Source organism: Planococcus citri, chromosome 1, assembly GCF_950023065.1.
Source record: "Planococcus citri chromosome 1, ihPlaCitr1.1, whole genome shotgun sequence".
NCBI classification, from domain to species: domain Eukaryota; kingdom Metazoa; phylum Arthropoda; class Insecta; order Hemiptera; family Pseudococcidae; genus Planococcus; species Planococcus citri.
The window spans coordinates 32822555-32839121 of NC_088677.1; the positions used below are offsets into that span (position 1 = coordinate 32822555).

The window sequence follows — 16567 nt, forward strand, 5'->3', positions numbered from 1 at the left end:
CTTACCTATACTCATTATTCACGACGCAAAGAGAGGAGGAGGAAAATTGTTCAAATGGGAATTCGACAGAAAATTCGTTTTCAGAAGGTTCGATTCAGATGCAAACGACACACATATTGGCGACTTCATTTTTAATCAGAAATAACCATTTGGTTAGGAGGGGGAGAGGGTCCCCAAAAAATTGTTCAAATGGGAATTCGACTGAAAATTCGTTTTCAGAAGATTCGATCCAGATGAAAATGACACACATGGCGACATATTATTTTTCATCATAAATAACCATTTGGGTGGGAGGGGGAGAGGGGCCCAAAAAAATGGTTCAAATGGGAATTCGACTGCAAATTCGTTTTCAGAAAGTTCGATTCATATGAAAAACGACACCATTATCGGCGAATTTATTTTTCATCTATAAATAATATTTCTGGTCAAGTGGTGGGGGGGGGGGAGAGAAAAATGGGTCAAATGGGAATTCGACTGCATATTCGTATTTATTTTGACTATTTTCCATCGAAGTTATACCTAATGCGAAAATAATTCACAAAACTACGAAACATAATGACTAAATAGGTATGTGTGTAAAATGCTTACCTATACTCATTTTAATCATGACGTGAGGGGAGGGGGGCAAAAAATGGTCCAAATGGGAATTCGACTGCAAATTCGTTTTCAGAAGGTTCGATTCATATGAAAACGACACCCATATCAGCGACTTTATTTTTCATTAAAATAACCATGGTTGGGGGGGGGGGTTGAAAGGGGTCCGGGAGGTTAAGGCCCCGCATAAATATTTCCTGTTGGCATCAGAATGAAATGATTTTATAAAAACAATGGTTAATAGGTGGTTTATCCATAACTTGTACCCATGTATAGTAGGTGCAGCTTATGCTTAATAAAGCAAAGGGGTGGTCAGTTTTTATTTTTTTTGACAAACTTCCACCACTCCAAAATTTTTGAAATTTTTATGGTATGTTTACGGATAAATTACGCGTGTTTTGACTAGAAAAATTCCATTGTCACTTTGATCCTTTATTACAAAATGGCGGTTCAAAATTTTTAAAAGGGCAGAACCCCCCCAAAAAATTGCCCAAATTTTTTTTCCTAAATTGGTTTTGTTCTTTGGACTCTCTAGAACCGATCTAAAAAAACGCGAAATTTTTATCAGCATTTGGTGAAAAATGGCGTCTAGTGAGAAAATTAACCAGAAAAAACACATTTTTGCCCCTCCCCCCCCAAAATACTTGCCCTAGGGGTCCAAAATTTTCATCACAGTTTTTTCTCATCATGGTTGACCTTTTAGGGTAGGAGCGGTCAAAATCTGTTTCAAGGGCCGATTCACCATACTTAACCTGCTATACCCTTTATGTAGTTCTCTACAACTCTGCTCGACAGTCCAGACACAAAATTTCTCCAAAGTAGCTTGGTTTTCGCTTAAAATTTAAAAAAAAAACACTATCCTGAGTTGAAAAAATGTCATTCCGCGAACATTCGCGTGCTTGTAGGGAGGGACGCCATTTGATTCAGCATCTCAAATCGCACTTGGTACAGATTGTGCCAATTTTTCAATTTCTGGTTTTCTGGGTTTAAAATTCAAAAAACCGCATTTTTTTCGAAAATAGGTACCCCACTTTGAGAAATGAGAGGCCTTACTTCTCCTCTCAAAACACCAGTGGGGCTGAAATTCTGTATAGTGAGTCGTTGACTCAAACTATACAACGTATAAAAATTTGAGCAAAATAGAATAACATTTTTTTCGCACTGGCCTACTATTCATTTTAGATATAATCCATTGTAGTGGATAATTGAAATTCTTTATTGTTGATTATCAAATAAATACCAACATGTATTTTTTATGTAAAAAAAAAGAAAAGAAAAAAAAGGAAGAAAGAATGAATGAAAAATCCAAGAAGGTAGTTAGATAATAGAATAACATTTCTCCAATAAATTTACCAAATTTATGAGACGACTGACGAACTAGGTATGCGATGAAATGAAAGAATTTTTACTCTGCTTTTCTGAAAAATGTATATTCTAATTGCAAAAAGCAAGATAATAACAAAAGAGATCAAAAGAAACGTTACATTTGAAAGCAGAAAGGCCTTTAATTTGGAATTTTTTTGCACTGTACGCTCGCGAAAACAAACAATAAAATTTATTTCGAGATGGAAAATCATGAATAATTTATAATTTGCAATTCAATACCTCTTATTTGTTGCGTAGATTTGCGTCAGTAGGTAGGTAGGTAGGTCGGTAGGTAGGTAGACTTGAAAAAGCATCAAAATATAGAATCGGCTTTACTTTCATCAATAAAATATTAGAAAACAACGACATTCAAATTCAAGTACAAAAATGTACACATTTACGTGATGTAAGTATGTTTTATTGTGTTCTATTCTGTTCATAAATTATGATTTGAGACAAATAATTTTATAAAATTTATAATAAGGATAAATTACAATGTCTTCCAAAATATTTTCTACAGTCATTTTCATTTAACCCGCCGCCCTCAACATGGTGACAATTGTCACAAACCGGTTTCTCCATGCGTTCGCTCCGCAGGAACGAGTGATAGGGTAGTAACGACTCCTGGTACATATGCGTGTATGTTCTGCTGTTCATTTGCCGTGTTCAGAAGGTTGCCTACTTTTTTATTTTAAGGGGCAGAAATTTTTGAACAATTTTTGTACAGACCAGAAGCTCGAAATTTTTTGCCCCTTAAATTAAAAGGATAGGCAAATTGCTGTGCACAAGCAAGTTGGACATGGACACACAATTGTCAGTGAGGAGTCAAAATGATTCCACCTAACTTTAACTTGAAAAAAATAAAATATCAGTAAATCGTCGGTGGCGCGTTTGATACCCCGTATGTGCCACTTTGTACGCAAACCTTTTTTTAATATCACTGGACTCGTCGTCGCTAGTTTTTGCGAGGCGCGGCGAACGGGATATACCTTATGTGTATAAATACACTTTTGTCCCATAGAGCGCACTGCAAGAAACCTCGTATGTGCATGAGCGGTGAAACCATGGTGCCGAATACTTTGTCTGCGCATGCGCTAACACAGTGGCACATACGGGGTATCAAACGCGCCACCGACGAAATGTGGAAAATACGATTTTTTTTCAAAAATGTTTGCCCCTTAAAATAAAAAAGTAGGCAAAATGCCCAACATGAGAAATTAATGGTGCAACCTTTACGCACCCCCTCTAGATACCACAAAGCCATACCATATTTTGTTCTGGCACAGGAAAATTAATTAGTCGATGGCATTTTTTCATGTTGAGGGTGGCGGGTTAACTCGTCTTCCATTCGCTATTACCTTATTTTATTATTAATAAACATAAATTTCGTTATTACCGTACTTATAATATGTATAATTTTTGCTTCTTTTTACATTATGTTATTAATGTAGCCCAGCATAATCACGATGAAATAATTTCATAAAATAAGTAATTTGAAACTTGATTGTAGCCCTTTTTTTGACCCCACCTGTTTGCACGCGGATGAATTTGGTTGTATGTATTTTAAACCATCATGGCATATATTTGTATAGGCATCGGAATGAAAACGAGATGAATGAGGTATTTTGTTTTTCATACACGTAGATATGTACGAATATTTGGCCTAGGTAATGGATTATATTTACAAGCAGACCCTGTATAAGAACGAGATCGAGAGCTAAAAACTCCTTTATGTGGTTATAAGTATACTACAGGAAGAGAGTTGAAATTTTATTCATTGTAATGAAGAATGCTGGCTGATTTCAAATGAAATGCAGATCGACTGAGATACAAGTTTTAGGAAGCCCTTTTTTAGATTTAAATTTTGAAGTATTACTATGTATAACCAATGAAGAACTGAAGTAACTAAATTTCAGATTTAAAATATCCTCGAAAATTAGAAGTGCCAATAAAATTATTATTTAATTAGGAAAATAATGGTATTTTTGCAGTGGTGCGATCAAATGACCGACCATACGCCAAGATATAGTAAAGATTATACGATAAAGTTTCTAATCAAGTAGGCACAAACGTACCTACTTTGCTAAGAAGTAGCGAAAGTGCAAAAAATGAAAAAATTTCCAATGGCAATGATTGATCCTGGGTAGGTATTTTACACATAGAAAAAAAAACACGCAAAGACATTTTACTTTATAAATAAATTATTTATCTAACTCCTAATTTATTTGAGCAAAAGTGAAAGATTGAAAAAAAATAGCTTAAAAGAATTTTTTTTATTAACATAAAATCTATGCTATGTTAATATGATGATGATTTCTCCATATGTAACAATAAAACACGCTGAATACAATTCAAAGACAACAAACTTATAATAAAAAGGTAAGGTAAATAAATGCAAAAGGAAAAAAAAATTATATAGTAATTAGGCTTGGTATGCTGATGCTTTCATCAGTTAAACGTAGGTATAATAATTTATACGCGATATTTGCGCGTTTTAATATGAATAACTTAAATGAATAAAAAACCAAAACAAAAATTTGTAATATGAATAACAAAGTCGACTAGTTTCAAAATTATTAATGGAGTAGTTTTTCTTCGTTGTTGGATTCCGGCATCGATCATTGATTCTTGAATTAATTTAATAATGATTTAAAAAAAAAAAAAAAAAAAAAAAACGAAAACGAAAACGTACGATAAAGTGAACTTTAGTTCTGCAATTCGCAAACTACAATAACAACAACGATAAGAAAAAATAATTTTTTTTGAACTAGTATAGATATATTTCCGAAAAAAAAAATTAGCCAACTAATTAGGTAATAAAATTTACGTGCTATGGGTTGAAAATCTTCAATCGTCGTCTTGATTGTGTCTTGCGATGGCTAATAAAATCATCGTTAATTCTTTTTTGTTTATTTTTCCATCTTTATTGTAATCCACACCGCGCATGATAGTCTCTTCGAAATCCAACAGATCTTGAGCATCGTAATCCTTGAAAAAGAAAAACAGATAAATGGATAGGATACGTAGTTTGAAGTTGAATTTTATTTATGAGACGAGAAAAGGAGAGGTGGTGAGAGTAGAAAAAGTTATTCTAAATTGATGACTTCAAGACGTTCTGTTGAAACTTGAAACTCGAATTTTCATTTTGTAAAAGGACATATTTTGAAACAACAATAATGACAATAGCTTATATTGATTTATGAAAAATTTGAATTCGGTTATCGAGTTCTATATTTTGTTTCTTGCATCATTCTAGGCTCTCGCGTAGCATGATGTCGAATAAATTGCCTATTCGGTTTGCCGTAAATACGTAGATAGGGTTTTCGGAGGTGCTGATTTCGATTTTAATAGATATTATTTTGAGTCAACATTTTAAAGTGAAGGAAGAAAATTGAAAACATTTGATTTTTTAAACTAGCGGTAATGACTAAAACTGATTCATAAGTCAAGATAGATATAAAGTCTTCGTGTTTTTTTCAAAATCCTTTTTTTTTTTTTTTTTTTTTTAATTGAATAAAGACCATTACTTGTTTTGATTCAGTAAAAAAGTCAAAATGCGTACGGTTTTTCAGCCTGTAACTTATAAGTACAATCTCTGAATAAAGATACCTATTTGAAAATTTTCTGAAGGGGGCACTTATTTATACTTCTCCCGGAATTCAATTCCTTTTCACACTTTTGTGTTCCTTCCCAGTCAATTTTTTCAGAAAATCAAAATGCAAAAAAGTCTAAAAATCAATGGTTTCCTACTGATAAATTTTAACAATTGAGAAGAAATGATATGATTTCATTGTAATATTGACATTTTGTAAAAATTGTACCTTCGTAAAAGATTACAACTTCTCTCGAAAATGTCAAAAAAAATTCATTATGCGAATAAGTTCTTCTTTTCAGAACGAATCGCGATTACTTTTCAAATCCAGCTTCATTTTTGATGCTCGAGTAAGTGGATAATTTGCCAATATTTTAGTTCAAAAGCAGCAGTATAAGCTCGATATTTCCAGAAGAAAAGGTTATGAAAGTTTTTTTCCCTCAACTTTTATGATCAATTCAGTCGATTGGAAAAGGTTAAAACTCACCTAATTCAACTACCTACCTACATAAATGAGGAAAAAGAATATATAGTAAGAGATATAGTATTTACTTTTTTCACAAGTTCTAACAAATCTTTTAAGAATCCTCGCAGCTCTTCGTTTTCAATGGTTCCATTGTTGTCCTGCAACATCGTAAAATGTTATATTTATAAAAATGAAAACGTAACAAAATAAGTATTTCAGCGTCACTACAAAGCATATCTAAGAAAACGTACTCGGTCATAGAGTGAAAAGACACGCTCTATATCTTCTTTGGTTAATTTAGTAGCACCCTGAAAATGAAAATTGAAATGGTTAATTAAAAATTAATTATTTTTGGCACATCGCTGTTTTGCTTTCATCTACGATCTCCGAGTGGGTAGCCCATTTAAATTCAACACATTTAAACAAAAAAAAAAAATTAAATTAAAATTAAAAAAACTTTACATTTGACCAGTATTATGAAATACAATTTTAAAATCGGGTTTTATTTTATTTTAATTCAAATTTTCATTTAGGTCGTTGATTTATGTGTTCCATACGGTAAATGGACACCCGGAGTGTGTTTAACCACACTGAAGGCGGTGGATGAAAGAGCAGAATAGTATTCTCTTTACACACATAAATTATATAGGTACCTTATGTAGTTTCAAACAAAATCTAAAGTCATTTTTTATGACCTTGGACGTTTACCTTAACACTATAAATGATACATTTTTTTTTTTTTTTACCGATAAATCACAAAAATGGTCGTTAAAAATCGCTTTTTCTAGAACGATCAACTACTTCCTACGTTATACCATGTATGAAGCATTTTCAGAGATACAAAATAATACTATAAATACTGCACTTATACACAGCAATATGCAATACATATTTACATACACTATACATACAAGAGCTTGTTCTAAAATATTCCTACACCTATGAGGCTATAATGAATACCCTTTTCAGCAATGATACATCAATGAAAATGTTCGCAATTACTCAAACTATACGGAAAGCTTGAAATTTGCCTAGGTATAATATTATTATAATATTACAGATGATGATACAATTTATAAAATGAACCCAACTCCTAAGTAAATTTCAAATTCAAAGTGATTTTGAAACAGGATCATTGAAAATCCTCTTTTATACACCACAGAAGCACAGATGATGTTTTATTATTAAACGACACAGCTTCGATATATATTTCAAAGAGGTAACATTCTCGAATCCAAATTAGAATATTCAATAAGATGTTGTCAATTTTGAAATATTTTCACCGTTGGTGTGTATCTAGTACTTATTAATATGAAAATGAAAAATTTAATATTGAAAAAAAAATTGACATAAATTTTGATTTTTTAAAAATCATTTATAAAATTGAACTAGGTACTTTGGAATTTGGAAGCTAAAAATTCAATGACCAGCTCAAAAGTATATTTTACTTATATTTATGTACTTATGTACGTAAGTTTACCTACAATGAAAAAGCAAAACTGTGTAATTAATACATGTATCTGCATATGAAAGCAATGAATACCTATTATATTGAATTGCAAACATTTATCGTTTCATACCTGTAATATCATCATTCATTCCTACGATTTACAAATGGCATGTTTCGTTTAATAGTAATAAAGCCTGTCATCGATTTTACTTTCACCATCACACCAGACCACGAAAATTATGGAGTTTTCCCAACATAGGTAAGAAAGCTCACCATAAATAATTCGTTAAATACAAAGGTATATAACTAAAAGAAATTATTAAGGTAATAATTCAGAGAGCTCAGAGCTTCAGAAAAGTTTTAAGCAGCGCTTTTCCGGCATTTACTGTTGAAACAACACAAAAAGGGAATTACGTTTAAGGCATCCGCGTAAGTACGTGGTAAACGTAGCCAAGTAATTACATCAAAAGGGCGAATCCGCCAACCCTCAGATTAGTACGCGAATAGTCGCGAAGATTAAATCAGATTTAGCCAGATTTATAAGTAAGGTATTTGGTAGGTTAGGTATTTACAATAAAATACTTGAAAAATTGTTGTGTTTTTCATCTTTTGCGATTTGTTGTAGGTAGGTAATGAAAAATTTTAATATTTCGAAACGTTTAGAACGAAATTATACGTAAGCGTTTGATGAAAGATCACAGAGAGGATTAAATTTAACCTTTGACGGTTTAACTCGAACTTTGTTTCGAGACGATGATATTGCATGATTAAGTTTTCAGGTCTAACTACCTAGTGTTTAATCAATTGAGAAAATTTTAACCCCTTTTCCCATTGGAAATCGAAGCTTAGAAATAAGATTAGAAAATTTATAAACCGTGCAGCTCCTTCGATTTTCACTTTAGGCAAAATATCAGCATGTCCTACTTTAAAGAACTTCAAGTCTTCGAAATAGGTCATCATATGGCATATATCACAACACTTATGTAATGTTGAAAGCGCCATTTTGATACATCGTGTAATTTAGCTAGTCGACTCTTCTGATGGAAGGCGATCGTCGAGTCGACAATTGACACACCTGGCATCGTTCGTGTACACAATGTGATTGATTATTACGAGTAGTTTCGCAATTCACGAATGAAATCATCCCATTAACAAAATAAATACGTAACAAAATCCTACCTATATTCTAAGTTCTTTCAAATACGAGTATATTATAACACCACGAAGTGATATTTTTTTTATGATTTTCAAAGCCAACAACAATGCCTACAAGTACCTACTTATGTATGTATATATGTACAGTAGTACTTTATTTTTAAACATTAGGTCTACAATACTAGGTATATACTTGGCACTTAAACTTATAAACAACTTTTGTTTTACCGCTTTAATGCACTAAGTTTATACCGTGGAAAAGTAATACGCTAAAACCGTGGATCAAAGCTTCAAAACGCATTTTATCTAGACGTTTACTCACCATCTAAAATATCCATCGATATACGTCATTCCATTGATATAGAAAACAATTCATGTTCCGTTTATTAATCAAGTAATATAAGAGAAAACTTAAAATACTCCTATGCTTAATCGTTAGCTATATGCATAAATCATTATTTGGAAACAAATCACGAGTAAAAGTATGTAGGTATTAATACTAAAAATATACCAAAAGCTCAAAAAATTTTCGTCAAAGCACCAAAAAAGATACCAAAAATTTTGAACTTCTAGAATGAAAGCTGTAAGCAGAAATTTTGCAGCCTAAATCATCTGATTTTAATTAATTTGTTTTTTTTTTTTCGACTTAAGAGTATACGTAGTGATGCTTTACTTTAAATAACGCAATTTCGTATTTGAAGTAAAATTAAAAGCTGAATCAATATTTAAAAGAACGTAATAGGTAGCTTAATTTAAAATTAATGATACTAGATGGACTTATTTATTAATGCGAAAGTTGATTTTATATGTATTATGATTTGAACACCTGTTGAAGCATGTACCTAATTTACCTACCTACTTAATATTATCTAATAATAGCCTACCTATTTGCAATTAGGCTCCAATTAAGTAATTTAAATTCAAGTTTGTACGTACAACGATAAAAATGCGAATTACATGGTATGCGTAGCTGTTCATCTAATCTTGTAGCACTTTCTGTATACAAATATAACTACGTATCTACATTGGTACCCACACGTATCAAGTAGATAAAAATTTACTTCATATTTCGGTTGAAAAAATTCAAATTAAAATTTCACATAACTCGCGCCTGCAACATTGCGATAGGCAACTTATCAGGTGTGAAGTCCTTTGCAAGGAAGTTTTCAACTCTTGCAACTGACAATGATGTGCCAAGATTAGGTGAACACGCTGCGAAAATTAAATCTACGAGAAGGTTACCATATCACCCGAGTTAATCTTTGCCTTCCGGCTATTGTCATCCAAGTTTTTTTCCTTCCGTTATCGTATCATTTTCTATATATATATTTTTAAAATGATTTGATTTGCTATGGTCTCTGTAGATTCGAAAAAAAAATAAATCCAGCTTTTCCTCTAAACTCGATAAATTTTATTTGAAAAGTTTTTCAAACATTGGATTTTTATGTTTTTTAGGTGAAATTGAGAGGATTATTTGTAAGTGATCGATTCTATATAAACGCAATATCATCAAAAGTTTCCCAAATTATAGGAAATTTTAAATTGAAAGATTTTGAATAAGATGATAAAAAATAAAAAAATTTTACTTTTGTACCTATCTAAAAAAGCTTCAATCGGAAAACACGAGGAAAAGAATTTATGTCATTTTACTTAACAAGGGAAAAAATTTAGACATTTTCCTCTCATCGCTGGAGAAAATCTTGAGATAAATACGTAAATACCGAGCCGGAACCCAATAAGCTATACATCGTAGATTTTTAGTGTATAAGTTGGTAGATCTCTGTACTGTATAAATGAAATACCTACTTGAATTTCAGAACATTTCAATGAAACCAGCAAAAACATGTTATTTTTATAACTTTATTGGCAAAAGCTCCAGTGTTGGTTTCGTTCGCTCGAACAAATTCAACAATCATCTACTCCTTCAGTATAATAAGATTGGCAACAAGTTAGAGTAAGACATTTTCATTGATAGTTCCATTAATATGTAAGTATCTCAATCTCAAGACTACATATTCGTTTTCCAAGCATCGAACATTAATTAGTATGCACCTAGTAAGTATGTATTATAAGTACCAAAGTGTTTTTGTGTTACCATCTAACGGTACAGAGAACTACTTACTTACCATACTCAAGTGCAAGTTGATTTACCAGCTTTGATATTTGAAAAAAACGTTGTATATATTGGTATAGTTTGGGTTGCAGCAGGTATCGTCAAATAGTGTAAGGTTAGACACAACGACCAAAACACCTAGTATAACTTTGTCCACTCGAATCTCGGAGTCGACGAATCTATTTACATACTTTACTCGAGTATAGGGTAACTACTTGTATATAGTTTGACCTGCTTGTATATTTTCAGATAGAAGGCGATAAACTACTACGACTGCTGCAGTTACCAGCACACTTGAGACAATGGCTCTCGGGTGAAATGGAAACCATCTTTTAATGAATCTAACAGCAGTTAAGAGATTTAGGTACCTATTTCGAAACACCAAAATTCTCATCTTTTCTGAAGCGTGGGGGGAGGGGAAGAGGAGGACTCGTGGTATCTGTCTAGCTAAGTAAACGAAACGGATATCCTTTTGCTTTAAATCTTTTAGCTTTCATTTCTCGCAACGTATGCTAGTAATTTTTCAATGCGAATTCTAAAATAATTTTCTCAAGGTTGAATTTAGAGAGAAGGAAAGGGTATTCACCCTCTTGAATAATTTTTCTCAGTTTATCTTTGATTTTTCTATATCGTATAAACGAGAATTTTGGGTTCGTTATCTAAATCTCTTAAATTAATGCGAGTATTGGGTGTTCTATTTCTTCGCGATTTACTCGATTAAGTAATTAAATCAGATATCGCTTATATTATTATATTGGCAAATGTATAGGCATAATACCTACTTAAAGATACAATAAAAGAAAAACGTTCTAAAGAATGAGTGTTTTTAGAAATTATTTCTGAAACAGACATTTTTGTCAAGATATGCGAATGGATACTAAAAGTAGGTATTAAGTCGAACGTGTTTCTTTTATTGATCGCAATTTACATTATAACACGTGGTATCTAGGTTGTTAAAAAATTCAATAATCTATAGCGCATCAGCCAAAAACTTCAATAAAACGAGCATTTTGCACTCGCAACAGAGCAGAAGACTACTCATATACCTATATTCGTACACTATCTCCTACCTCTACATATCCCTGAGACTAAACCAATCAGTTCATCGCCATTACACATATTGGATTGATTTTTATTACGTACGAGTAGGTAATTGTGTGATCAAGAAAGTAAACAGCATAATAAAATAAAACAAAACAACGTGTAAAAATGTGATTTGACAAGTTACAGGTACGTAGTTTATCGATTTAAAGTTAATACGAGGCTTAAAAAAAAAATAGTCAATTTTCTGAAAGAGAAATACATATCAACTGAGGGGATTAAATTATATAGGTACTCGATGACTATTTCTTGTTCGAGTAAGTGAATTGAAAAAGGTCCTACTCGGCTTCAGAATAGCTTATTCATTTTTTTAAACGACACAATCAGAGCATTTCTATCCAATGAAACCAATCAATCTACAAACCTACTCATGATGATAGCTAATTTTTGAACCTACATATGGATTTTCTATCTCCAACAACACGATTTAATTATTATAGACACTTAGAAAAGGTAACAGGTACTGACTTGCGAATTAATTTTTCAAGTTTTGAGACATTTTAACGAGAAAATGAAAATTGTGGCATGATCGTAATCAAAGGAGTAGGTAGTTTGCAATGGTTTGGTAGGCATACCTGTTTTTAAAAATAAGTAAAGTAAAATTAACTGAAACAGTTGAATAATATATTATCTTACATTACCTATTCATTTGTTTTTCTTTTTAAATATTTTAATACCTATTTGCATTAAAGAAAATCAATAAGTAGGTATACCTGGGAGGTTTAAATATATGAATAAATTGTAGGTATATTGGCATATCATCTTATCTATTTATTTCTAAACATACAATATAGGCTACTACGTGGTATAAATATTATTGGTACTGCGAATTGAATAAAAATAAACGAAAAACCAAATTACCGCATGACTATATCCATCCTTATTAAATTTCATTCCAGTCAGAAAAGAAGTTCTCGAAAAAAAAATTGAAAGGCCGAGAAAAAAAACCTAGGTAACTAATTACAGGAGAACCGAAAACGTACAAATATCATCTATTATCCTTCTTCCGTTGCTATCGTCGAAAGCAACATTAAATACCTTTATATCTATAGAGAAAAAAAAGTTATTTTAAAATGAAAAAAGTTACTCGAGTCATTCGAAGAAAAATGTAGACATACTAATTTCGAATATAAACACTTTGGTATAGCGAATCGAATTACAATTCATCTCACGTCAGGTACCTAGTGTAACAATCCAAGAGAAAAGTATCGATTGCCGGTGCCTTTGCCCTTAAAAAGTACTTGCATGTACCGACGATTTGTAGAGATGTAAATAGAATAGGGTGCCCTTTTTAGTTTCGTAAAATTTCGTCGAGCCCGAGCCAAATGTGCGAAAATTGTATACACAATCTACCATTTGGCCAAACATTTCAAAACGTCAACAGCGTTCCTATAATGTTGAATTTCCAAATACATACCGAATCGTAAAACTCCAATATGTCGGTGGTTATAGAGTAGGTATTATTGACGAACCGTGGTCAAAAACTTTTGAAAAAAATAATACGTTATTTAACGATCTCGCGATAAAAGCATAACTTACACGCGTGCAATAATTTCCCACCATTTTGAAGGAAGATTTTGATGAGAAAAAGTGCGATAGGCACGTCCATAAGATATCAATGTATTTTATAGCCTTTTTACTTTAAATAATATTTTTATCATTTGGTTTTTAGTACAACGTTGAATTAGATCTGGGCTCGAAATTAGGTACTTTTCCGTCAGGTTTTTTAAGAGATATTATTACGCCTCTATTGTGTTTTTACTTTTTTTTTTACCGCGGTTATTTTACGACAGCGGATAAAAACATTTTAACTCGAGTAAGTTAGATAAGTTATACGATGAAATTTTCCTCTTAATACAAAAGAAACCCTTTACCTCGGGATTTTAGGGTGAAAAAAAAGCTCGAAATTAAGACGAAAACCTTCAGCTCGATACATCGAACTGGCGCGAATAATTTATAGACGTAAATTTATTTATAGCAGATAAGTTCATTTATTAGTTAATTATACCAACCTTGAAAGCTTGACGGCACAGGAAGTTCTCTTTTACAGGCAGTAATCTGTGAGGGAAAAAAGGAGAAAAAAACAAAAAAAAATTATTTATGAAAATGACGATTCGAATTAGGAAATTTGAAAAAGTTTGATTCATATTTTATTCGATTTGATGAGAAAAAACAACCATAAATCACGAAAAGTGAGACAACTTTAAACTTAATTATGGCAACACGAGTTGCCGAAGAAATATGAAGGTATTTTTTTCACGTCTTTTTATAAAAATTAAATTAATTTACTTACTTGGCCATTTCGGAAAGTTGCAGTTTTCCGTCTCGGTTGGCGTCGAACACTTGGAGCTGAAACATCAATTTTATTCATTTTAATCTCCGTTTGATGGGTTCTGAGACTTTTGAAATTTTCTCTCGAATGAACTAATGAGAAGTCTGAGCTTCCAAAGGTTAGATAGGTACGATTCAATCATTCATTTCATTGAAAATTTGAATTTTTGTTTAGAATTTTCTATCGACTTCATTTTGAAAAAAAAACGTGTCCTGGTAGGTGTTCATTTTTAGAAAGTTTGAGCTAAATGTTGAAAATTCAGGGGAAAAAATTCATATTCTCAACGAAAAAGCCGAAAAATTAAAATAAAAATACCGACGACAAAATAGGGCATTTAAAAGTGACGTCACACCCGTCTGATAATTGAAGTGGTGTGCAAACGATGCGAAATGTACTAGGCATTGTGCTCGCTGTTTAAACTAAAATTACTCAAAATTTTCAACGAACACATTGATATTTTAATACAGCAAAATGTTCCTAGTTTTATCCTCTTTAAATTAGTTTTTTCCCGAAAGCTCTACCTTTTACCGTTCAAAAGTTTTAGTAGTTTAAAGTTGCGAAAACAATGCTAAAACCAGCTGCGGGCGGCAAGTATTGAACTTTGAACTAAAATTACTCAAAATTTTCATCGAACACATTGATATTTTAATACTGCAAAATGTTCGTAGTTTTATCCTCTTTACATTGATTCTTTCCCGAAAGCTCTACCCTTAACCGTTCAAAAGTTCTTGCAGGTCAAAGTTGCCAAAAGAGTTCATTACTTGCCGTCCGCAGCTGGTTTTTGCCTTGTTTTCGCAACTTTTAACTTCAAGAACTTTTGAACGGTAAAAGGTAGAGCTTTCGGGAAAAAATCAATGTAAAGAGGATAAAACTACGAACATTTTGCAGTATTAAAATATCAATGTGTTCGTTGAACATTTTGAGTAATTTTAGTAAACAGCGAGCACAATACGATTCTCCATTCAGTACTGTATATTATTCGTCTTGGTTTACACACCAGTTCGTTATCACGTGACTCGGATGACGTAGTTTGAAATGCCCTATAGGGATCCTATGAAAGTGAAAATAGGTGGACTTTTCCTGCCTTTAAAATAAGGCTTTTGACATATTTCTGGTTGCATATCGGTTTGCCTGAACTTTATCAGTTTGGTGGGCATTCGTTATCAGTGAGTATCAAAATTTCATGTTTCGAGCAATTTTCACAAGGTGTTTATGAAATGTATAGCTTTTATTTAGTTTTTTTCTTCAATTTTAAACATCTGTTAAACCCTTTAATGGAAAAAGATCCTCTCTTCGTTGAGTTTTAAAGAAGTTGACAAAACGTTTTTGAACATCGACAAAGAGCGGATCTTTTTCCTTCACAGGATTTAACAGTGTTTAAAACTGAAGAAAAAACTAAATAAAAGCTATACATTTCAACATTTCAAAAACACCCTGTGAAAATTGCTCAAAATATGAAATTTTGATACTCACTGATAAGAATGCCCACCAAACTGATAAAGTTCAGGCAAACCGATATGCAACCCACAATATGTCAAAAGCCTTATTGTAAAGGGAGGAATTTCCGCATATTCTATCACTTATAGGTCATAGGTGAGAGAAAATTGTCCTGTATTGTATTCAGCGTTTCAGCTCAGCTGTTTCTCATCTTAGTTACATAAAAGCGCATTCTGGTGGCTTAATTACGTAAAAGCGCCATCTGGAGGATTAGTTCTCTCTTGATGAACGTGTTGTGAGAGCTCCGAGCCACACTTCAGTTAGGGAAGGTCACCCACGGACTCACCATGCGAAGCTTTGATATTTGATGTTACCAAATAGGTCGAAGTTTGGCTTCCTATCACCAATATGTTGATATGTAAGTCAAGGTTTGGAGCCTTACTGCCTTACAATGGTCAACTCATATTATGTAATATGAACTGCTATTGGAACTTGGAAGTGATCGGTTTCATTTTCATAATTAAATCCAGGGTTGCAGAATGATACAGATACTGAAAAACCAATACTGGCAAAACCACCTAACTTTTGAAAAAATTTGAAAAAACTGAAAACCGATAACAATAAGTTGACAAATGAAAACCCGATTTATAAAATACCAATCTAATTTTCAAAATCAGTACAAATAGGTACCAAAAACCAATACCGAAATTATTTCAATAAATCTGTATTTTTGTATTCATTTTTTCAGATTTCTGCAAATGAAACAATTCCAACATCAAACAAAATGAGTTTATTTATTTCAATGATCACTTTTCTTTGTTGATTTCCCTCTCATTTCAAGCTCATTTCAGCTTTTATACTAATTACTCTTACAATTTTTGAATTTTAAGCCAAAGTGTTCTGTAAATTAGATTAGCATGTATTTGGACATTTTCAATTTGGTGTCATGTTGGTACAATATA

At 32.2% G+C, this 16567-nt stretch overlaps 1 protein-coding gene across 3 annotated transcripts in view; it reads right to left on the minus strand.

Moving 5' to 3' along the window:
* Positions 1–2355: 2355 nt before the first annotated feature.
* Cbp53E (Calbindin 53E) overlaps positions 2356–16567 on the minus strand; it is a 99359-nt gene continuing 85147 nt past the window's right edge. Inside the window, exons 8-13 of one of the 3 annotated variants that reach the window (XM_065343939.1) lie at positions 14130–14185; positions 13849–13894; positions 11806–11823; positions 6269–6325; positions 6104–6175; positions 2356–4947 (exon numbers count right to left, since the gene is read on the minus strand). In XM_065343939.1, the coding sequence (XP_065200011.1) occupies positions 4807–4947; positions 6104–6175; positions 6269–6325; positions 11806–11823; positions 13849–13894; positions 14130–14185 (390 nt within the window). In that variant the 3' untranslated portion in view covers positions 2356–4806. The other 2 variants (XM_065343940.1, XM_065343941.1) reach the window with 2 other exon arrangements.